This window comes from Triturus cristatus, chromosome 4_1 (assembly GCF_964204655.1).
Source record: "Triturus cristatus chromosome 4_1, aTriCri1.1, whole genome shotgun sequence".
NCBI classification, from domain to species: domain Eukaryota; kingdom Metazoa; phylum Chordata; class Amphibia; order Caudata; family Salamandridae; genus Triturus; species Triturus cristatus.
Genome location: NC_140585.1, coordinates 1,238,131,409 through 1,238,155,820, shown reverse-complemented (window position 1 = coordinate 1,238,155,820; position 24,412 = coordinate 1,238,131,409). Strand labels below are relative to the sequence as shown.

General features: G+C 43.8%; 1 protein-coding gene across 3 annotated transcripts in view; it reads left to right on the top strand.

Moving 5' to 3' along the window:
- Positions 1–24,412, top strand: part of ITGB7 (integrin subunit beta 7) — a 1,338,809-nt gene that overhangs the window by 772,554 nt on the left and 541,843 nt on the right. For all 3 annotated transcript variants that reach the window (XM_085654657.1, XM_085654656.1, XM_085654658.1), the window contains 2 exons: positions 1,926–2,167; positions 15,950–16,108. In XM_085654657.1, the coding sequence (XP_085510783.1) occupies positions 1,926–2,167; positions 15,950–16,108 (401 nt within the window). The remainder of the gene's footprint in view (positions 1–1,925; positions 2,168–15,949; positions 16,109–24,412) is intronic.

The following is a 24,412-nucleotide window of genomic DNA, read 5'->3' as shown; positions in this document are numbered from 1 at the left end:
TCGTTCAGGAAAGGTCTGAAGACTTGGTTGTTTTCGGTTTGGTCTTAGTCTGTGCTCAGGGGGTGGGTCCAGTTAGACGGTGATCAGCCCCAGGACACCCTTGGGTAACAGCGCGCTTTACAGGCCTATATAACATAACAAAACATGCTGCTGAACAAAGAGTTAGACTGAGTTCCTCGTTTTTAAAGCCAAAGCTTGAGACCCAGCCTTGCCCTGTTCTTCAGTGGTACATTTAGTCAGGCCAAGTCTGGAGCCTCTATGTAAATGTTCCTCTCCAGCAGTGTGCTTGAAAAGAAACATTAACACATAGACAAAATCAGTGTGTATGATTCTATTGTCAAACCAATCCTTCAATGGTGGCCTGTCATACATGCAGCATTGTGATTGGTCCGAGCGTCGTAATTTGGCGCTCAGCCAAGGAATGGGTGCCTGGGAATGTTCTCCACTCAGGCTGTAATGCAGCTTGGGTGGAGAACATGCAAAATGCGCATGACTGTTTGGCCAGCCAGAAATGGCTGCCAAACATTAATGCGCACTTTACAGAGTGCCCAACTCTGTCCCACCCTGCCAAGCTGCCAGCAGCAGGAAGAAATAAAATGACAATAACAAGGAGTTATTATCTTTCCTTTATTTCCGATGCTGAAAACAGTGGGGCGATGCTCCTCCGCCTTAGTGGAGGAGCTGCCACTGAGTGCTCCTCGAGCAGTATGAATAAGAAATGCTGGTACCACTCATAAGTGCTGTACCACATCCTGTGGTCAACAAAGCACCACTTACAAACTGCGCAGAAATACCAATAGTGCCAGACTATGCATGACAAGTGCAGTTATGCCGGAAAAGAGAGACACAAAGACAATTTTGCATCATACCCTTTGTCCTAAGAGAAGATGCTGCACCTAGCTGTAATCATGTCAGAAATGTACCTGGATATGTCTGCAGGAGTAGTGCAATGTAAGCCTTTTTAACATATTGATCAAGTATCTCAGCATAGATAATATTCTTATGTCATTTACTTAAAAAGTAGCATTACTTGGATATTATATTGTGAGCAATACCTGTGCTGCCTGAATAACATTCTACCAAAACACCCCCTCCAAGAGTAATTATTGACTGCACGACTACGCTATGACCGAAAGTCAAAGCTTAAAGGGGTTGTGCTTGACAATTTGGTGACCTCACAGCAGTAAGTAGCATCTGTGTTTCCAAGGACAGTGGCAATACGTGTGACAATGTTTATCTAACTCCCTTTAAGCCAAATAGACCACGAAGAACAGGCCTAACAAATGGTAAACAATATTTTGATTTAACAGGGTCAAATTTGTGAATAAAATGTTAGTACTTTAAATCCAAGCGAGACTGGCCAAAGGCATTAGCAATGAGAACATATTGCATAATACGTTTCCAAAGTTTCAAATAGGAGAAACAGCAAAGGAGATACAGCTCTTATCTGGGACACCAAAGTCAGTTTTGCAAGATGTATCAGACAAATATTTTTGATAGCTGTAGCTGGATGAGGACAGATACCTACCGATGCAGGCCATTAGCAAAAATATTAAAGTGTTGATTCAGTCTAATGTGGTCACCAATATCTTGAGTTATATTTAAAACAATTTAAAATATTCAACACTTGACTATGTCAAACGTTTTCCCATCCTCCCCATAGCCGTTCTCATCTCCTGATCAATAACCCGTCCCACTTGGTTGCTATTTACCCTATATTTTCTACTCTGAAAGGTTCTGTCAATTTCCTACCTAAGTGCTCCAAACCTTAAAACGGGGTGCCTGTTTCCATATTGTTACACACAGATGGGTCTATGTTATCCTTTCAGATTGCTCACAATGGCAATCAATAAAGATTATGTAGTGCTTCAAACAATGATCTCTCTCAACCATCCTTGAACTTTTTAGTTTTTCTCTGCCTCTAGGTTTCGGCTCTTTTGTGGACAAGACAGTTCTTCCTTTTGTCAGTACTAAGAAATCCAAGCTCTTGAACCCCTGTCCGGATCGAATGGAGCAGTGCCAGCCGCCGTTCAGCTTCAAGCATGTCCTGGCCCTCACCGATAACGCAACAGAATTTGAGATCAAAGTCAGTGAACAAAATATTTCAGGGAACCTGGACTCACCAGAAGGTGGTTTTGATGCCATCATGCAGGCAGCAGTGTGTACGGTAAGACCAACTTCTTTATCAATTTGACAAAATAGGAAGTATCCATTCCATAAGGCAATTACTCTTCTAACCCGGCATTCAGTGAAGTGTTTAACAATACTGCAGTGCATTCGGTTGGAGCAGACCTGGTTTAGAAGCGATCTGTTTTACTGAAAGAGAGGACGCTTCCATTTAATAAATTGAAAATGATCGGTCATTCCTGATTGATTGTGGGAATTGATCCTGTGCAATGCTTTAAATGGACAGGCATTTGTAATGTGGGGGTACTGCTACATTCCGATTAGGAACGTGTGTCCATTTAAAGCACTGAACCTGTATGATGACAACCTCATGTTGAGGAACAGGTCGATCGGATTTGAGGGGATAAATCAGATGAGTGTTCTGTTGTGAAGAGACGCATCTGAGTTCCATTGTGGGTCAGTACGTAGACAATAGTTCTGGCACTGTTTGTCCACCATAAAACAATTCTGAAGCAAAGGAACAATATAAGAACTGGACTTTTAATTTTGTTGAATCGCAGGACTAACCAGAGATTTATATGTGTGTATCATATTTTATCACTCACAGTTATGGCACTTATAAGCAATGCACGGTCTACACTTTGAAACAAATGACGTTATCCCTATGGTGAATAATAATACAATGTTTTGCATTTAGAGATGGCCTTGTGCGTCTCAATTGATGATATTAAGTTGTTAATCACAGTTGTACACTTAGAGAGCACACTGGGACATAAGGCGAGCCACAAAATATTTGCTCTAATGATATAATCACCCATGAATCATGCAGCAGGCTGAATTCTAGTAACGTGCTTGGTAAGACCACTTTCTAGACAATGGACATCTATTTATGTAATAATACAGGTTTCTATACCATTATAAGGAGGAGCAAGACAAGATAATTTGCAACATTTTCTCTACAAGACAAGATCTAGTACCTCTACACTTGATGCTTTTCAGGGAGATACCATATAAGTTGATACACTAACAGCAATAGCAAATTCTTGGTAGTCTGCCTTACGGAAACTGATGAGAGCTAAGCTCCTAGCCTGGTGTACGTACACAAGGTTGTTCCTCTTGCTCGCTAACACAGCCTTGGTGCCCTTTGCTTACACACCTCCATACAAAATGAACTAGGTCTCTCTGGATATCAGCCTTCTGCGGCTGATGTACTTCTTTTCAACTCTTGCATACGCACAGCTTAAAACATCAGTGATCAAATCTTGCAACCTTTCTAAAGCCCCCCATAGCATGTCTAGGTCTTACATCCAGCTCTGATGCAAGGATTTTCAAAGGCCAAAAAACATGCCAGTTTGCCATTTGGATCCACTCTTAGCAGCATCGTTTTCAAGGGACTATATTCTTGTCAAGAGCCATTGTATAACCTGTTATGGTGACATCCAATGGCAGCTGCCCACAGTGGCCAGGCATTCAACCCCACTCAACAGTAATAGACAACCATACTACCCAAGCTGTGGTTACAAGGAACTAGGAAGGAGCGAGTGAACAAGAAGATGGCAATCATCTCTGTTTATGCCAAATAATTTGTTATTAGGTATGTTGCATGTCTCTTTTATAGTACTCCACAGGTTCATCATTCATCAGTGTGTGTAAACATCTACTGAGGTGTTCTCAATCTGCAGGGTAAACAGATTTACATTTTTAAAGATTATCAATAGTCTTGTAGATACCAAAAGCCACGCTGCCTTTCGCACCTTGTATAAGATTTGCTTTGCTGATGCATGTGAGTTTGGTTGGTCATTGACCCCTTGCTCATGTTATAACTCCCAAAAAGACCAGGCCTGAGGTTTACTAAGGTTTGTATAGGCAAGCGTGCAGAGCTGCACTATTTTGCCAAGCACCAGCAGACCTCTTAAATGGTAAGTAGATGCCTTGTGTTTCTGTATCAATGCATTATGTTAGTAAATGACCCTTTGAATGTTTTCCAAATTGTTATTCGAAATGTTGCCTGGGAATAAAGCTTTCCCTATTTTCCCTGAGATTTTCCCTGTTGTTTCACATGTTAGAAAAATCTTTTGGGGGCAAATGTAAATCAAAGCACCAAAATAGATGTTCCTGAGAAGACCTTTCCAGTGAGAATAATTTCATTTAAATTATCTTAATTAGGGGCATTAATGAACGAGTTACTTACATTCGGTAACGATGTATCTGGTAGAGACACAGTCTAGCCACAGATTCCTTAACTTAGAATATTCACCAGGCATCAGACTGGATCTGGAAATCTTTTTTCCCCAGCATTACCTCTGCACGCCGGGGGGCGGCGTCGCCCAGCTCCGTCCTAACGTCGTCCACGGAATTGACATCAACGGAGCCATATAGGTCCCCCCAGCGTGATGACTCAGTTTTCTGTCAAACTTTTTCGCGCCACAACGCCGAGCCACTTAAAAAAAAAACAACTGTGAGAGTATAGGAACAGTATGCCAAAAAAGAGTAAAAATCATTGAAACAACAATGAGAAGAAATCAGATAATGATGAGAAACATCACCACATTTAAAGAACACTCAACACTTGAAGGGACTGAAGGGAACAAACAGAGCACCCGCCCCAGACAAAGTCCCACCAAAGCGAAGAGCTGCGGCCCCCGTAAGAGGCAACGGCAGTGGAAATAAATGGCATAACAAATGAAGGGCACTTCGTAACCACAGAATGGAACTGTATGAAAGACAGTCAGTAACCTTATACTGTAACTGTAAAGGACAAGACTGGAACAACATGACTTATGACAAGGGACCAGAAGTGAGCAACAACAAGGGATGCTCACCACACCCCCTACAATGACCGATGAACATCAGCATAGTCAAATAGAAGCACAACCCAATTGACTGCAGCAGAGACAAGGAGACCCCAAGGAATGGGCGGGAAATAGACAAGGGCAGAGGGAGGGCAGAAGAACATGAGAATCTCCATGCCGTGGCAGTCAGGGTGGAGGAAAATGGAAAGCACAGAACCTAGCCACCCAAGAACCAAAGTGGCAGAGAGCCAAGGTGCCAAAACAGAATGACACACCCTGCTCCAGAGGCAGGCGAAGTAGAAAACCCTTGAGGTAGACCAATACCACCTGCAAGGAGGCAAGTGGGTATGGAAAGGCTCTTGCAGAACGGAGAGAATGGGTGGACGTTAAGGAATCTGCGGCTAGACTGTGTCTCTACCAGATACATCGTTACCGAAGGTAAGTAAATCGTTCATCTGATAGAGACATCTAGCCGCAGATTCCTTAACTTAGAATAGATACCAAAGCCATACCCCATTGTAGGAGGGTCTGCCAGTGAAAGCCACCAAGTTCCCAAGGGAAGTAAACCGTCAAGCACAGTGACGAAAACAAGGTGGGGACAGCAATGCCAGCGCGGCTGACACCAGACCCATAAACCTCAGCAATGCCAGCTGAGCTGACACTAGGCCACGAAGTAAAAAGTGGAGCATGAGCAAAGGAAGCCAAGTACCACAATCCATCAGAGGATGGCACAAATCTACCATCAGCCAGACAGGGACTAAACAAAAACACAGAACCAGAAGGGTCAATGCACAATAGCAGAATGCCACAGCTGCCACGAAAAGAGGGAAACTAAGTACAGGACCCCAGAAGTCGTTTAGAGACAAAGCCCCAGCGAAGGGAGTGAACAAAAGGACAGCGTCAGAACACACCAAATGAGCGGCACAGCATCAGGTGCCAGCAAATGGTTGCAGAAGGCATCATGCCGAGACATACACACTACGTCCACCATAGATGTGAATCACAAGAGGATACGGACCAGACAGTGTGTACAGTGAAAACCACACCACTGCATAGGCCAATGAATCATGAGCGTCGACAGAGAAGGGTGGCGCCGCAGGAGGAAGTCAACCAGTCAACCCCAACCACAGGGTCAGCGAAGAAGGGCCACCGGCAAGCCCGATGCACCCAAGCTATCTACCATGAAGGAGAGAGAGAGAAAAAGAGGGAGAGGAAATCTGTGACAACTCTCAGAAACCACCGCAGGGAAACCCCACACACATGCCTGCCCTCTCATGTGCGCACACAGCATCATAGAAACATATGAAAAAGTCAAGAAATTGACCACCAAGGGAAAACTGGAAGAGGACCCCGAAAGTCGCCCAAAGAAGCACCAACGGCACAGATGTGAACGCAGCTGGACACCCAGTCCATTAACAAAGAGGGCAACCCCAACCTCCCGATCGGGATAGGAAAAGTTGAGTCACAGCGAAACAGACGGGATACTGACCACCACACTAAGGAAGAAGAGTGAGTCAGTAACCCCCAGACACAGAATATCTGAAAAAGTATAGCCAGAGGCCCGATGATGCCTGAAAACATCCAGGTATAGAACACGTCTGTCGAAAAAACGCAGCAGAGGCCAGAAGGAGAAACACCTGAGCCGTGTGTGGCAACAACAGAAAGACCAAAGATCAGGCCGGGAACCGGCAAATGGAGGGAAAATCGCAACAGGTAGCAGCCCTGGCGAAAACCCCACTGCCCATGGGCAAACTCCAACAGGGGAAGTCCGAGCCCGTTCCAACACCAAGGAAGAAGACCACGCAGCCAAGACAGTGGCTCAAAGAACACTACGGGTCCTCTGTGATACCGCACACACCCAGTGTGGACCCACATGTGGTGCCCGCCCAGAACACAGAAGAACCGGACTGGAGCGGAATGGAACAAAGCGCCCACAGGGATGCGCACCCACACCCAAGACAGCCAAAGTGCTATGGGCAGAACGTAAGGCGGAAAGAAGAGCCAAATGCAAGGCAGGAGGATGTGAATCCCTCTTTGGGACTCCAACAACACACCAGAGAAGACTGCATCCACAGATGCAGGAGAGTGCAACGGAACAACCATAGTCAGCAAAGAAGCTCCTGGAGAGGGCCACGCCAGCCCGTTGGCCTCAACAAAGGATATGTTCCACCATAGCAGGAAGCAAAGAATAAAGGGGAATGCTCACAGCAGAACCCACAGGGAAAATCCCCAGAGTGACAGAAAATAAAAAAGAGAACTCCACGGGACACTCCGAAACTTCCCAGCAAGGAACAACAGCTACACAATAACCAACCAATACCCCACATAGGGTAAGTCACATCCCTTCAAAAAACGAGGGACACCTCTTGAGACAAGCTCATAAGCAGAGTTCGAAAAGAATCATCCTAAACAGCTGGCCCATCTGCACCAGAAGGAGGAACAAAAGAGACACAGCGGAACAGCCATACAACCAGTCTGGACAATAATGTCTTGACCAGAGACGGAAATTATAAAACCAGGGGCAATATTGCATTCAAAAGCACAAGTCCTCAAAAAAGACTAAAACCTGGCAGTCATCGAAATCCAGAGAGGAGGCGCCGGACCGCCGAGTCGGCATGCTCATCAAACAGATTGACCCCATCAAAGGGCAGCTCCCTGAGTCGCTTCGAACATTGTCAAGGAAATTGCCATCACGTAGCCACGCATGGCGACACAGAGCAACTAACCTGGCCATAGCCCGACCCACAGAGTCAGTGGTGTCCATGGCTGACGGACGGAAAACTGCGCCATGTCGAGGCCGTCCCGAATAAGTCAGACCAGGTCAGCACGAGGGCCCTCCGGCAAAGGGGGGAGGAGCCACTCGATGAAGTCCCAAAGGGCAAAAGTGGCCTGAGCAAACACGCAGGACGTGTTCAAGGACCGAAGGCCTGAGCTGGTGGACGCAAGGACACAGCGGACACACGACTCCAACTACCTAGACTCCTGAGTGAGAGGAAGCAACGGAGGAGTAGAAGTAGGGAGCGCCGCCTGGACTACAAGTCCGTGAGCCCTAGGTTGGAGGGACAAACAGGCAGGGTCGTCTGGAGCTGGGCGATGGCGATGCACAATAGCGTGACCCACGGGATCCCCCGATGAGGTTCTGGTCCAAGTCCCCAGAAGGACATCGTACAAGGACCCGCCAAAAGGCAACAATGGCTCCACATCCACGGTGCCCTGGTGGAGAAGATCCAACAAAGGATCCGAAGGCAGGGAGACAGAGGGCAGCAGCAAACTGCATGATATCTGCAGCCCTGCGAACCGCCCTCACAAACTCAGCACCAGCGTACCTGGCCACCCCAGGCAGAGACAGCAATTCATCCGTTGGGGACGGCTGCAGGTCCACCCAACGGCAGAGGCCCTGCAAAATGCTGAGCCGGCCAGTGCCCCATTGGCCCCTGCTGTCCCATGGACCCCTGCTCCATGGAGCAATGAAACAACGTCGGGGTGGAGAACCCACTGGGGTCACTTCCACTACCAGCAGAGGAACAGACAGCATCGGATCGACGTTGAAGACCCTTGGAGAGGACTCGTCCTCCCGGCGTTGACTCGACCTCCACCAAGGCAGAAGCCTGCGGGAAGGAATTATGTTGAGTCGGAGTCAAGCTCTGCGCTGAAGCTGCCTCCCGCGACAACGCGGGGAGCTCCACAGGGCTGTGCGAAGGCGCATCAGGAGGGCCAGACCTTGCTGTGGGATGCCCTTCCGTGCTGTGTCTCGGCGTCGCAGCCACCCCAGAACCAGAATCAAGGTACTCGGTCGGCGCCGAGGGTGAACCCGCTGGCGAACCCCCGACCTGAGTCCCTACCCCCACTGTGGGGCCCGAAAACACGCCAGGGAGAGGGGGTGACCCAAAGATGGCCTGCAGAGCCTTGGAATAGGCTGCCATCTGGGTCTGAGTTACAGCCACACCAGGAAACCGGGGGTAGGCTGGGGTCGACTCCTGAGGGCCCGTGTCCAGTGAAGACCGGGAGTGGCGGGCCCCAACGTCACGCTTGTGCGAGGTCGACGACCTCTGTGACTTCATCCGGTGCTTACCTGACGCAGGCGAGCGACGTTTACGGGAACGACTTCGGGACCTGTCCCGGACAGGAACCTCAGCGTGGGAAGAAGAACTACGCCATACAGAGTCTTCCACTGGCGACGGAGACCAGGGCCGCGAGGAGCCCAACCGGGACAGCCAGGCAGACATCAACTTCATATGTCGTTCCCGCAGGGACTTCGGTTTCAGCTGGCGGCAGGCGTCGCACTTGGCAGAGTCGTGGTGCTCGCCCAGGCACCACCTACAAATCTTGTGGCGGTCCGTCGCCGACATCTGCCGCGAACAGGACGCACACAAATTGAAGCCCGAAGTCATCAGCACACTGTGTCCGACGCGTAAAGGCGTCGTGAAGGCCTGAAAAGAAACAGGCCAGAGGAATCGCTTCTCCCAGATCCGCGTTGGGACGCGGAAAAGAAGGAAAACTTGCGTCAGCACGCCGGGGTAGACCTATATGGCTCCAGTGATGTCACTTCTGTGGAAGAGATCAGGACAGAGTCGGGCGACGACACCCCCTGCCGTGCACAGGTACTGCTGGGGAAAAAGTTTTCCGGATCCAGTCTGACGCCTGGGGAATATTCTAAGTTAAGGAATCTGCGGCTAGATGTCTCTAGCAGATAACCAATCTATTTCAGTTCACACAAAATGGAGGCTGTCCCAATCAGATAAAAACGACCTCAAAGTGAGCGGAGCATTCCCCTTGCCACCGCGAAAACTCAAATATAAAATCAGACATGGTTTGAGGGCTAAGGACAGAGTAACGGTGAAAACAGGTTTTCTGTTCAAATCTTTTATTCTCGTGCTGGACAAAAGCAGGCCAACACGCGTTTTAAGACATAAAGGTCGCTTCATAACGGCCAATATATTAACTACAGCTCTAATAGCTAAATCATTTCAGAATTAATGAGACTTAATTTCCTTTGGTTAACTTCAAATGGATACAACATAGCTTAATAACAAGAAGAAATAATATCTGTTAATCAATTTATTTTGCATTCCTAGGTTGAATTTCTTTGTCATATAAAACAGTCACTCTCTTTTGGTTCTCAAGGGCATAATAACCATCTGAAGATCTTGAACGGATTTTATATTTCGGTCCGTGTTCATTCGGTCGTAGCTTCCCGCTTTCCCTCTTTGTAAAGTTCTTACTTTCATCCCGGCAGGAAATCATTTTAGTTCATCTTTAAAATCTTTTTTTGACCAGTCATATTCTCACCTCTAAAAGATTTGATATCAGCTTAGTTTAAATGATTCTGTTTGTCGCAAATGTAAGTCACAGTTATAAATCATATTGTAGTGCAGCTGCAAAGATCTTTTGGAGAGATAAATCACATTTAAATGATTATTTTTAGTGGCTTTAATCCTAATTGTCTTGGAGCCCTTCCACGTTGAATTAACTTCCAGTGATATTACTGCCTACCATTCGCAATTTTTACAACTGAAGCTTATTCACGCATCTTAAATGTGATTTTCAAAGCCAATAAAGGCCATTAGAGTTCAAGTTTTTTGTCTCATATTTAGCAGAGCTGTTATGTTCTGCAAACTATTTTATTTCAGATATATTTACAGACATGGCCAAGTGGCTTATTTGTCATTCCAAACGCATTCTGAGCCTCTGTTGCAACTCTATCAACTTTGCAACTGTGTTCTCCTACCTGAAGTAGAGATGCCTCAATCAATCATGCTTTCAGCAGGTGGGTCTGTGTCAAAGTCAGTGCTTCAAATTGGAAGTCATGCTCTTAGGAAGATGAATCCAATGGCAGAAAACTCTCCAAAAGCGCCATCAAACAGTCGCTACTGGTAACAGCAATGTTTAGAAATAAAGACTTCATAATACAACTCGTGCAAAAAAGGAATTACATTTATTGAGCCGCAAAACGTCTTCATCTTCGTTGGGCGGTAATGCTAAACACCAGCAGAGGCTTAAAGGTTCAGGACCTCCCTACCTTCTTGCCAGAAGTAACTCCTCCTCGCCTACCAGGTATAATTACATTTATCCTCATTTCCTAAGTGTTTTAAATAGCATTCAATGAATCAAGGATAAAGTCGCATAATTGTTCTGTGTGTACTCAATCAGTGATGTGTTGTGGGCAAATTATTTAATTTCATTGCGAACAAGTCTTAATTACAATAAATCCCAATATTAGCCCTTTTTAGAACTTGCCTCATATAAAGTGCAGCGGTAAAAACATACGGTAATTAACTCGTCGGTCACTGTTACACCTCTGTTGTATTTATCTTATGGTCCTGACGCCAAAGTGGCTACACCTGGTTGTTTTAAAATCATCCATGTGGACTGTTTAGAACGCCATGGAAAACTAGTCGCAATCATTTACTGCTATTATATATTTAATACTGACATTACACTGTACCCATTTTGGAACTAATTGCACTAAACCTTTCAATAAATGCTGCTTTTAAATTTAAGGTCATAGTTGTCAGTAGACCTGTGCAACTTTCCACATCTTTGACCATTTGACTGACAGTACAATGTTGATCACACTTTCCTCTACAGAACTTTTCATGATTGGTGAATCTAATGTCTCGATGGACTAACCCGAAAAGAAAGACACTATGGACTTAATAGACTCCTGTAAAGCACTAGAACTCCAGCAACGTCTCTCAGGAATAACCTATAAACGCACTTACACCTGGATTTTTTTTTGTACTAAGACTGAACATTGTAGCCTTCTAAATACTCTTCATATCCCCTGGTCATATCACAAAGCAAATTTTTATACAATTGCCACTCACCCGAGGACAGTTTCTGATGGTCATGAAACCAGTTTGCTGGACAAACCTCGATCCAGGTTTAAATGAGATCAAATACAAGCACTGCTCGATAATTCTAAGCCGGTTCTCACAACTCTATTAAAGAAGACCTGGCAAAATTTGAGGCTTGGATGATTATGATAGCAAATTTACAACGTGCACAGCTACTCAAAGGAGTGTCCCGGCGTGAAGCAGCAAGATCGGAGTATGAAAGAGGCTTAGGCCTGCACAAAAAGCCAAGTTTTAAGTTTCTTCTTAAACACTGCCACATCACTCATTACCCCCAGCTCCAGAGGAAGCTGATTCCAAGCTGTCAAACCCAGATACGCTAGAGACCTTTCTCCTGCTCTTGCACGCTGAATCCTGGGGATCTCTGCCTACAGTTTATTGGCAGATCTCCGCTTTCTTGTGGGGTTATGAAAACCAAATATGGCTCTGAGATGGGAGAGCCTCAATTGATGTAAACCATCATGTACTAGCACAAGAGCCTTGAATTTGACTCTTTCCCTGAAGGGCAGTCAATCAGGTGCAAGGAAATGTGGCAAAATCTGTGTTCTTATTGGAACATTAAGCAGGAGACAGGCCGCCACATTCTGGATCACTTGGAATCTGTTCATCAGGTACTCTCGTAAGCTAAAATATAATGCATTACCATAGTCGATACTAGGTGTTATCAGCGCCTGAATGACCGTTTCTTTGCTGAAAAGGATAAAAGAGGCAGAAATTTCTTTAGCAACCTCATGATCCTGAAACAAGTGCCTACCAACACTTTTATTAGAGGCCTGAAGGACAGTTTGTTATCAAATTTGATGGCCAAATTTTTAAGTGAGTCTTCCTGGGGCCCTGGGGGAGAAGCATCATTTCAGCGGCATAGTTGGGGGTGGGGGGTCATGTCTGTCGATTACCACCATCCCCTGGCCGCGAGAACAAGTCATCCGTCGGTAATACAACCCCCCCCCCCCTCCCCTCCGAGAACAAGTCTCTCTGCTGGAATCTTCTCAAAGAAGATAATTTCTGTTTTCTGTCCATTTGATTTGAGCAGTTGCTAACCAATGAAAAACAGCTGTCAGGCAAATTCTAATCAGTACGCGCTTCAACTCAACTCCCTTGTCCCAAGAGAAAAGCAGTTGTGTATCATCTGCATAGGAGATCACTTTAGCTTCTAGATCTTCTGCTAGTTGAGCCAGAGGGGTAGGATATAAATTAAATAGTGTAGGGCTTAGGGTAGAGCCCTGAGGGACTCGCACAAGTACATCACATGAGTTGGCGGAACAAGGAGGAATTCAAACTTGTTGGCTCCTCTTAGCTAAAAATGACGTTAGGCAGTCCAAGGCCTGTCCAATTACTCCAATGGCCTGAAGAAGGTCCAGCAGCATCATAAGAAGTGGGATCACTTCTAAATTAGATAATCATATCCAAGCCAAAGTTAAACGTAATCATAAGTTTAATCCGGGTAAACCCTGGTTCTCTCTAGACCAGCACAAATGTAGAGAAATCTATGCACCAACAGAGAGAGTAAAATACAGAATAGTAATTAGAAAATACAAGCAACTCATAAGACTAATCAAGCAAAATACTACTCAAACAATATCAATGACCCAGCTAAGTCCACCCAGGCAGCTTTTCTTATTTTAAGAGATCTAACTTCAGATAAAACCTGATTCCTTTCAACTACTAACCACACATGCACTCTGTGAAAATGTAGCAAAGTTTTTCCAAGAAAAAGTATCCACTACCAGGGCTACTTTAGACACAAACTAAAGGAGTTGCAACTTTCTCAGCCTACTACTGGAAATAGAACCTCTGATTCTGTTTTGTTCAATGAATCCTCAGTTAACAAACTGGCCTCTTTTGATGCTGCTACAATGGACCAAATCTGCCCCAAAAAAGCAGAGTACTCTTTCAGCTTTTTCTCTGGATCCGTGCTTGGTGAAGTATATGGGATTCTTGTCTAGTTTCTTAGATCTGCATTTGTCTGCTCATTTTAAACTTTCTTTTGAGTCATGACAAGTATCGACCATTTGAAAATAGGCAATGGTCACTCCATTGCTGAAGAAACCCAATTTCAACCCAGATGTACAAGCAAACTATCCATCGATTTCCTTATTGCCCTTATTAATTAAAATTGCTGAACGCTTTTCACCAGCCCACTGTCACAATTCACTGAAAGCAACGATATTTTGGAAAGCAATCAATCTGGGTTCTGAGCCTGGCATAAAACCGAAACCACACTGGCCTCAGTACCAGACCATATTCAAAAAGCCTAGAAAACAATGGACCTACTACCGTAATTCTATTAGACTTATCCTCTGCCTTTGACATTGTGCCCCATGGTGCAAATCCTATTCAACACATAAGGGGCATTGGTGTTGAAGACACGGCGATCAACTGCATTTTTAATAGATCATGTTCAGACACTGTCTGTATGAAGCTTTTTGTTTCACAGTTTTAAAAAACGTAGTTTGCAGTGTCCCCAAGGCTCAGCTTTGAGCCCCATCTTATTTAATATCTCTGTAGCTCCATTGGTAGCATTGATTCACTCTTTTGGTATACACTTCTTTTCATATGCTGATGGCAAAGGTGGATCTTCTCAGGAATGCACCAGGTTAAAAAGCTGTTTAAGGGCAGTTATTGTCAGGATGACAACTAATTTTCTGTCCCTCAACACAGATAAAACAGAGGTGATACTAGTTGGCAACTCCTCACATTGGTCAAGTGACTGGTCGCAGAATGAGTTAGGTTCAGCCCCTACTCTTTCTGGTTCCGCCAACAACCTAAGGATCACCTGCAGTTCCACACTATCTTTTAAACTACAGATCATGAAACTCTCAACTAACTGCTTTTTTACTGTGTAGACACTGAGAAACATAATGCATCTATTACCTCTAAATCATATAAAAACAATAATCCAAACTTTAACACTCTCCCAAATAGACTACTCCAATTCCCTGTATTTAGGACAATCTAACTATTTTCTGGTGAAACTACAACGTATCCAAAATGTTGCTGCACTCTGCTTACTTGGACTGTCTTAGGACATCTCAGGTCCTTGCACTGGCTAGCAGTTAGGATAAGATGTCTCTTCAAGGCCTTAGTACTATGCCATTCAGCAATCTACCATCCACCTTCTAGTACGCACTATGTGCAAAAGCTTTTTAAATGGTATAGGCCTACCAAAGCACTTAGATCCTGATCCGACAAACTTTTAACTGTCCTAGTTTTTCAAAGCACACTGTGGCTGTCGGGCCCTATCCACCAGTGCAGCAAAAAAAGTTGGAATTCGTTGCCACAGGAACTGAGATAAATTTCAGATCTTCTACAATTTATAAACCATTTAGAAACTCACCCTTTTATCAGCATTTAACTGAGCCCAGTCTTAATTCTTTAGGCTGATTGGATCAGAGCCAAGATGCCCGCTTGGTTATTGCGCTTTACAAAACACAAATGTGTAAATACAAAAATAAATTTTAACATGAACAGAAATAGGGGTATAATTGTAATTATTAGCAATGTTGAACACCAGCTTTTAGCACACAGAAAAGTTGAGAAAGTATTCGCAGTAGATTTCTTCCAAAGGTTTTTCCATATTTTCTTGCAACCTCTAAATACAAGAGCAATGTCTTGCAATCACTCAAGATGTTATTTACTTTTTGTAGAGTGCTTTGGTACCTTTCAAGGTGTCATGATGCGAAAAATAATCGCATCCCCCAAAAAAGTTTAAAAATATACCTTTTCTTTTCGTTGTACAAATGTTTAGAACAACAATGTATATTTGTTATGTTTTACATCTTGCCATAAAATTGCACGCAACTCTATGATCTGTAGAGTTTTCTGCTTTCAAAAGGTATTCTGGTATATCACCTTTCAAAAATGTTCTGGGCATGAATCTACAAACTCTCCTCTAAATGCTTAGTAAAATGTAAATTTTTGGATACCTATTCCTTTGTTTCTGAATAAAGAACATCGACTTTTTAACTCTGAGAGCTAGGTGAATGGATTTGTGTGTAATTTGTCAACCTAAACAACCTATCCTTCAAAAATTAAAATGCATAGTGTAAGAGGGTGAGGTACTTCCGGTTTCAGGTCTTCTCTGGATCAAACTTAGCTTCTTCCCCTCTTCTTTTTCTTGAAAATGCCAAATATTCACCTTCCTTTGTTAACTCATCTTTCCTTATCGTTTTGCAGGATCAGATTGGTTGGCGGAATGTCACGCGTCTGCTTGTTTTCACTTCAGATGACACCTTTCATATGGCGGGCGATGGGAAGCTGGGTGGCATTTATTTGCCAAGTGATGGACGCTGCCATCTAGACAAGAATGGACTCTATGAGAAGAGCAATTTCTTTGTGAGTGTGATCTGCAAAGATTACTAGTATTGACTTTTCAATTCATCATTTCATCATTTATAAGTGTGGTGTTGATGTTTTTTTTTCAGATGAAAATTTGTGGTGATAAGTACATTTTTGAGTATTAATAATATAGAGCATTTGTTTGGGAAAGCTATTTCTCTAAAGTTTAAGTGTCATGGCAAATATGCAAAATGTTGGTGCTCCTCCGCCATTTCTACAAACACCGGGTGATCCCCCTGTGCCTTGGAGAAATTGGTATAGAGCTTTTACGAAATACATAGGGGCAATTGGTGGAAATAGATATCGACCAGAGCGAAAAAGGTTTTTGCTAGAACATAATCTAGGCTTTGAAGGTCAATCTATATATGAACATCTTCCACCATATGTCGTTCCCCATGACCAAGAAGACTTAGACGAATTTCAATTAGCAGTGAAAAAATTATAAAAGCAGTTTGATGTGCAACCGAGTCTAATTGTAAATAGACATAAGTTCTTCACAAAAGAGCAATTGCAGGATGAATCCATAGATACTTATGTTGCTGTTTTACGCATGTTGGCTGCAGAATGCGAATTTGAAAATTTTACAGACCAGCTCATACGCGATCAAATAGTGGTACGTTGTTGGGACAAAAAAGTACAAGAAAAACTGCTCACAATGCGAAATCCCAATTTGATTGAAACAATCGATATAGTAAAAGGGATTGAAGTCTCAAGAAAAGCTCTCAGAGAACTTACACGTAAAGAAACTAGTGGTGTGTCTGTGGTGAATGAAAGTTCTGTTGCAAAGGCACGTGTGAATGAAAGCACAGTTTCAAAACAAAATATTAGTGGAAAAAATGTAACAAAAAAAAGAGAGTATAAAAATAACTTTTTCTCTCAAAAGAATAATTGTTTTAGATGTGGAAATTCAAGGCATGGAATTAATGGGAAACCGTGTCCAGCAAAAAACGTAAAATGTAAAATATGTAATAAAATTGGGCATTTCGGGAAAGTTTGTCAGACACCCAAGGATAGAATCAATTATGTACAAGATGGAGAGGCTTATGACAGTTCAGAGGAAGAACAAAATTGCTCTAGAGGTGTCAGGGACATGATTGTGGTTGTACAGGACGAAGAGTCCGATTGTGTTGATCCCTATGAAAACATTGTGGTAGATGGTAAAAACATCAGACTTCTCATTGATTCGGGTGCCAGAATGACAATGGTAACTGATGAGTTGTATGATGAAATATGGGGTAAACGCATGTTGTTTCCTCCAGATAGGAATCCAGTTACATACGATGGAAGAAAAATTGAATTGTCAGGATACTTTGAGTGTGAACTCAAATTCAAAGATCGTAGCATTTTTGGTAAAGTATATGTGGCAAAGAAAAGTTTAAATATTCTTGGGTGGTATCACCAAGGCCTTTTCGGTATGACGCTTAGACCTGGGAGAGATGTTCAAGTTTCTTTAGTAACCGATGAGGATGAGGAAAAATGTGAAAACAGTAACAATTGGGCTGGAAAATATCCCACAGTTTTTGGTGACGGGTTAGGTAAAATTAATGGATTCAAACATAGGATTAAGGTCAAGGAGGACGCTACACCCGTGAAACATAAATTAGGAAATGTACCGTTCAGTGTACACGAGGATTTAGCAAAAATTCTTTAAAAAATGTGTGATGATGGGGTGATAGAACCTATAGAATCATCGTTATGGTTAAGTCCATTGGTTATCGCGAGGAAAAAAAATGGTCAATTGAGAGTGTGTGTCGACTTAAGAAGCCTAAACAAGGTTATTTGGGTTGATTCACACCCTTTGCCCAGAATTGACGACATTATAAGTACATTCTCAGGTGCTAAGTTTTTTTCTAAAATTGACCTAGCATCTGCATATCATCAAATTGTGCTTGATGAATCTTCAAGACACTTGACTGCTTTTGTTTCTCCAATGGGTTCATATCAATTCAAAAGAATGCCTTTTGGTCTCGCATCGGCTGCTGCCGTTTTTCAACGTGTATTGGAGAATGTTCTGAAGGGTATCTATGGGGTGGTCACTTTCCAAGATGACATCCTTATAGCTGGTGAAAGTCAAAATGTTCATGAAAAACAGATGGGTGCTGTTTTAGAAAGATTAAAAAAATTTGGTGTGGTGGCCAATCGAGGGAAATGTGAATTTAGTAAGAAAACTATTGAGTATTTGGGACATTTAATTTTAGAAAGAGGAGTAGAACCCAGACCCGGTTTGGTTGATGCCATCACCAAAGCACCTACCCCCAAGTCTGAAGAGAATGTGGCTTCGTTTTTAGGGCTTTGTGAGTTCTACTCAAAATTTATTAAGAATTTCTCGGCAAAAACTGTCAGGCTAAGGGAATTATTGAAAAAGGACAAAAAATTCTCATGGGAAGGAAGTTGTCAAGTTGAATTTGATGGGTTGAAAGAAGAAATTGTTTCAGCTGGTGTTCTTGCACCTTTTGACCCGTCACATGAATGTATCATTACTGTTGACGCAAGCAATGATGGTCTGGGTGCCACCATCTCTCAGATGAAAGGGAGAAATGAGGCAACAATTGGGTTTGCTTCAAGATCTTTAAGGTCTAATGAGAAAATTTTCTCGGTGATTGAAAAAGAGCTTTTGAGTTGTTGCTGGGCGGTTGAAAGCTTTAAGTGTTTTATCTGGGGAAGGAAATTTGTGCTTAAGACTGACCACAAACCTTTAGTTAGCATCTTAAGTGGAACCAATATAAAAGATCACACCCCCAGAATAGCAAGATTGAGCTCGAAACTTTTACAATATAATTTCAGCATTGAATACATCCCAGGTGGTAAGAACATAAGAGCAGATTATTTCTCTCGTTCACCGTTAAGTTTTACAGATTACAATGAAAACTATGAGGAAAATGACGAAGAATGTTTAATTGCTAGTATAGATATTTGTCATGACACCACATTTAATGAAAAGGAATGGTTGGATGAATCCTCAAAGGATTTGGAATTGGATAGTGTCAGAGAGTATGTCATGAGTGGGTGGCCTAAAGAAAAAAGTCTGCCACAAAATTTGCAACCATGCTTTAAAATTGCAGATGACTTGTCGATTGAAGAAAAAGGGATGCTTGTACGAGGAGAAAAATGTATTCCACCCGTTTCTTTGAGGGAAAGGATTATCCTTTATGGTCATGAGGGACATCTGGGACAAACCATAACAAAAAGGAAAATTAGGGATAGCTATTGGTGGCCTGGTATGGATTCTGCCATTGTGGCCATTGTTCGAGGATGTGTTGTATGTGCCTCTAGTGACAAAAGTCTTAAAACAGAGGCGGTTCCCTTACAGCCTGTAGAATTACCCAACACAGTTTGGTCCAAGCTTGCTATAGATTTCATTGGTCCTTTTGGCATTCTTCCACGGAAATTAAGGTTTGCTATTGTGGTTGTATATTACTACAGCAAGTGGTGGGAGGTGGAGTTTGTAGAAGAGCCAAATACTGTCAGTGTAATCAAGTTTTTGAAAAATCTGTTTTTAAGAGAGGGGTTCCCCAAAGAAATTGTATCGGACAATGGTGTCCAATTTGTGTCTAAAGAAATGGAGTGTTTTCTTGCTTGCAATGCCATCAAACTCAAGTGTGTTGCATTATACCATCCACAGGCAAATGGTCTTGTGGAAAAAATGAATCGCACATTAGTTGAGTGTATTCAATGGGCCATACAGAATAAGTTTGATATCTGTAAATCTGTTGAGGAAATGCTGTGGTCACATAGATGTTGTCCAAATGCTGTTGCAGGTTTTACACCATTTGAAATGTTAAGAGGACGCCCACCTGCTTCTAGACTGTGTCCTGCATGGTTGAGAGAGTGTCAACATAAGAATGATCATATGTTAAAAATGGACCAGGTCGTGAGGCCAAAGGTTGAAAATTCTCAGAGTAAATGAAAGGACATTATGACCTTACCCACAGAGTCAAACCTGTAGAAGACAAATTGCAGGTTGGAGACTGGATTCGTATCAAGGATCCCAGTCACGTTCCCAAGGGAATGTCGAAATTTAGGCCTCCTGTCAGAATTGAGGTTGTGTCTAGGAATGCAGTGAGGACTAGCAAGAATGAATGGTGGAATAAGGGAAGAGTGGTGAAAGTACACAATCACGTTGTTGTTCCTAATGATTCTTCTTTTTCATCCAAACCGGTCTTGCACTCCTGTGTTTCTCCTCCATCTTCTTATTCTGATATTGATGTGTTAGAATCAAGGGGTTCTTTTCATCCTGAACCTGTACGTAGGAGTGATAGACGAAATATTGTCAAACCTTTAAGATATCGCAATTGATGTGCATTATTATTAAGTTATTTACTGTATGTTTATGATTTGGTGCATTAATGTCATGATATTTCATTTGCATTTTTATTAACGTATCTACTGTAAGTTTATGATTTGGTGCATTGATGCTGTGTCATTTTATTGCTGTTTATTTGGTTCATTCATTGTAAACAAGGGAGATAGTGTTGTGATCTTGCATTCATTCCATCAAGGTGACATGTCTGTGGAATGTGGAATGTACTGTGTGAGCTTGTAGCTCAGAGATTCCAGAGGTGACTGTTACTCTGGTCTGCAGCAGCTGTGGCCAATAAACACACTTCATGAAGTATCTCTACCTGATGTCCTGCATTCATTCATACTTCATTACAATGAGCTTGACTAAAGAAGGACAAACCAAAGAATTCATGGGAAGGGTTGAGCAAGAGTGGGTCCCGGGATAAGAATCAAAACAAGAAGGCAAAAAACTGATCTTTCTCACCTTTTCTGTTGATGCGGTCTCTCTGTTTCGCCCGCTGGCTTTTTTCTTTTTCTCGTGTTTCTAGCTCCACCTTCTCTTTGAACACTTTCGCCTTCTCTTTCCCCATCTCTTTTCTGCCCTCTCTCCCTTTCTTGCACTCTCACTCCTTGTGCCCTACTACCACTCTCTCATTCTCTGCCTCACTCCTTCTCTTCTACTGTCTTTTTTCACTCTTTCTTTCCCTCTTACAAACTCAGTTATCAGCCCTCTGCATCAAGTAACTAGATGCAGGAGTTGATTGTGTTGAGCCAGTGAAATACCTTTGACCTTTGTTGTCGCTGCCCACACCAAAATAGGCTCATGCAGTGCTCTGCTATTCCGTTCCCACCTTTGTATGTATCCAATTATGTGAGTGCATCTAGTATTTGTTCTCAGTGCCCACACAAAGGGCCTTATTATGCACTTGGCAGTGCAGAAGCAGGCCGCCCGCCTCCCGCACGACCAAACTCATGTCTGAACCACCCACCAGATTAGGAGTTTTGTCCTGCCTGGCGGGCTGTTTTTTAGTGTTCTTACAGTGATGCCTATGAAATAAGCACCACAAAAGGAACTGCCGCAGTTCATGCCATGCAGGTACTGGTGTGCATTCACACAGGGGGACACATGTTGTGCCACCATGTGTGCATCTACATGGCATGAGGCTCCAGGGGGGCCTGTAGGGCCCCCTGTTTCCTCACCGTGACACTTTTCATGATAATCGCACCGCCATGAAAAGTGAGGCAGTGAGGAAACTCGTAATATGCTTGGCAAGGCCGCAGTGGCCCTGTCACATGTCCCATGCAGGCCCACTGTTGCTTTTCCTATTTTGGCATGAGCACGTTGCAGACTGCCCTCTGCGTTGCACACGTTACTAAACAAACATGATGTGAGAAAGATGCCGGGGCTAACCAAGTCGAGGCGCTGAAGGAGTTAATTCCCTTCGGTTCCTCTCCTCTGCAGGATGAGGAACTGCCCCTTCAAGGCCGTAACCTATGGGAGACCACAACGCCGAGACCAGGGGCGGAGCCTCCAACAGAAAAGGTAAACCCGGAAGACGCCGGGGTGTGCGTGTTCGAGAGACTGGAGGTGGAAGGAACAGAGCGAACCACCCGGGAGGAACGAGGACGAGAAGCAGACGAAGGACGGGAGGAACGAGGATGAGAAGCAGACGAAGGACGGGAGGAACGAGGACGAGAAGCAGACGAAGGACGGGAGAAACAAGGACGAGAAGCAGACGAGGGACGGGAGAAACGAGGACGAGAAGCAGACGAGTCGTGTCCTCAAGAAATAGAGATCGAAGCCACCGAGGGGGAGTTGTGGACGGAAGACTGGTGGACACCCCCAGAAGGCGCTACAACGCCGCCGTAGCTCTGGAGAGTTGCGGCCCCCGCGGTACGTGGGTCAGGGAAGAGGCTACAAACATAGAGAGAGGGAGGGGGCGGGAGTCTGTGAAGCTATCGCAGAAGGGGAGGGAACGGAGGGAAACTCACGAGTGTGTTCTTTATCTCCCCTCACTACCCTCACATTCCCTCACTTATTTCTGTTATTTGTTATTTAGTCACGTACGTTGTAACCCCTCACTTACCTGAACCAGCATTGAAAGCGAGGGGAACGCTCTTGGAGGGGGCTTAGTTCCCATAGTCAAACCATCACTCCTTTTCGGGTCCCACAGCGCTTACTGGGCAACAACGAAGAACCACCCTTCATCCACGGCTGGGGCGATAAAACGGTGACGGTACCTTTAAAGAAGGGGATACTGAAATGCCGCGTACAGGACAAATGCAGTGACCGGCTTTTGTTTTCTTTTTTTTTGTGGGTTCCTGTCGCCGGGGTTGTACCATCACGTCCGAAGAAGACCACGAGCCAAGTTAACGCCAGACACCCTGGACCTCAACCCAGAACTCTACTTATTGTCGTCATCGAGTGTACTATCCCCCTGTTTCCTTTTTTGGCTTGGCGAAATAAATGACGCCATCATTCAACCCTCTTTAAGGCCTCCTCGCTTTATTTTCCGCCCATCCCTCTCACACATATTTAGCTTTGTTCCACACTGTACTTTCACACAGAAACTGCTGTTGTGTCCGTTTTCTGTTCTTTCCTGGGTTTTAATCTGAACACTGTAGACAAGGTCAAACAACAATGTCCCTTGTTATTCTGTTCTGGTCAGGCCCTAGCTCCTAGACAAAACACTCAAGTGCAGATGTTGTTTGAGAACACGTACTGTTGTCACATAGGAATGCATGAATAGGTAACAACACACTTGGACAGAGATCTTTCCAGGGAAGAGATCGTGACAGCACCTGAGATGTAGAACTTTCATCTGTGCATGCTAATGTACAGGGTCTGCTGCCAACACCTTGAGATCTTCCTATATATAATCATTTGTTTCTGTAGAAGGGGAGGGAGGTTAGGCTATCCTGTTTTATACAATGACAGCTCCTTTTATGATTTATGGACTACTTACTATGCTGACCGTATTTGTGTTAGACATTTTCTTACTTATTGTGGCCGTATACTGCAGAAGGATAAGTTACTTACCTGTAATCCTAGTTCTCTTCCAGGGGTATCCTCATCAAAGTCATAAGCACTGAATATTCCCGCCCATGTGCGGGGACCCCAGAAATAATAATACATATAAATATATATCATTTTTTCTAATATCAATGCAGCTCTCATATAGGAGGCTAAACAATGTAATAAAACACATAGACTGCTTTTGCAAATATACATAATATATGTATAAAAACACATGAGGGCAAGAAGCACTTGAACTCTGTTTTTAATGAGTAAATCTCATGAGTAAACTGCAAAAGAAAAGCAGGCATTGTTAGCCTACAGGCTGCATTGTAAACCAACATAGAAAATGAAAGCAATCTTCCATAAAACTGGCACCGTGCCTTTAAGGCAGCCATGACCCCTAGATTCCCATCATGCCTCAGGGGTGACAGTTAGGTCAGTTGTTCTTTGCGTAACCCTGAAGATCAGGGCACCAAGATAATATTTAACAATGAAATAATCTCATTTGCCTGAGGAGGTGGGTCGGTTGCTTATGACTTTGATGAGGATACCCCTGGAAGAGAACTAGGACTACAGGTAAGTAACTTATCCTTCTCTTCCAGGGGATCCTCATCAATAGTCATAAGCACTGAATAGAATAGCAAGCCCATCATCCACCAGCAGGCAAATGAGAAACAAAGTGACCTTGTTAACAACAAACTAAAAGTCAGCTGTTGAACAGATTTCTCAAAGAGGCTTGACCTACTTGAATGTCCGCTCTAGTATCTGAGTCAAGACAGTAATGCCTTGTAAATGTATGCACTGATCTCCAAGTGGCTGCTTTACAGATCTCAGAGAGCGGTACATTATTGAGGAAAGCAGTCGTAGCTGCTTTTCCTCTCGTGGAATGAGCCTTGGGAGCGGACAAAAGAGGCTTCTTTGCCAACTGGTAAGCCAATTTGATGCATGAGACTATCCATCTGGAGATGGACCGCCTTGATGCTGGGAAACCTGTTCTGATC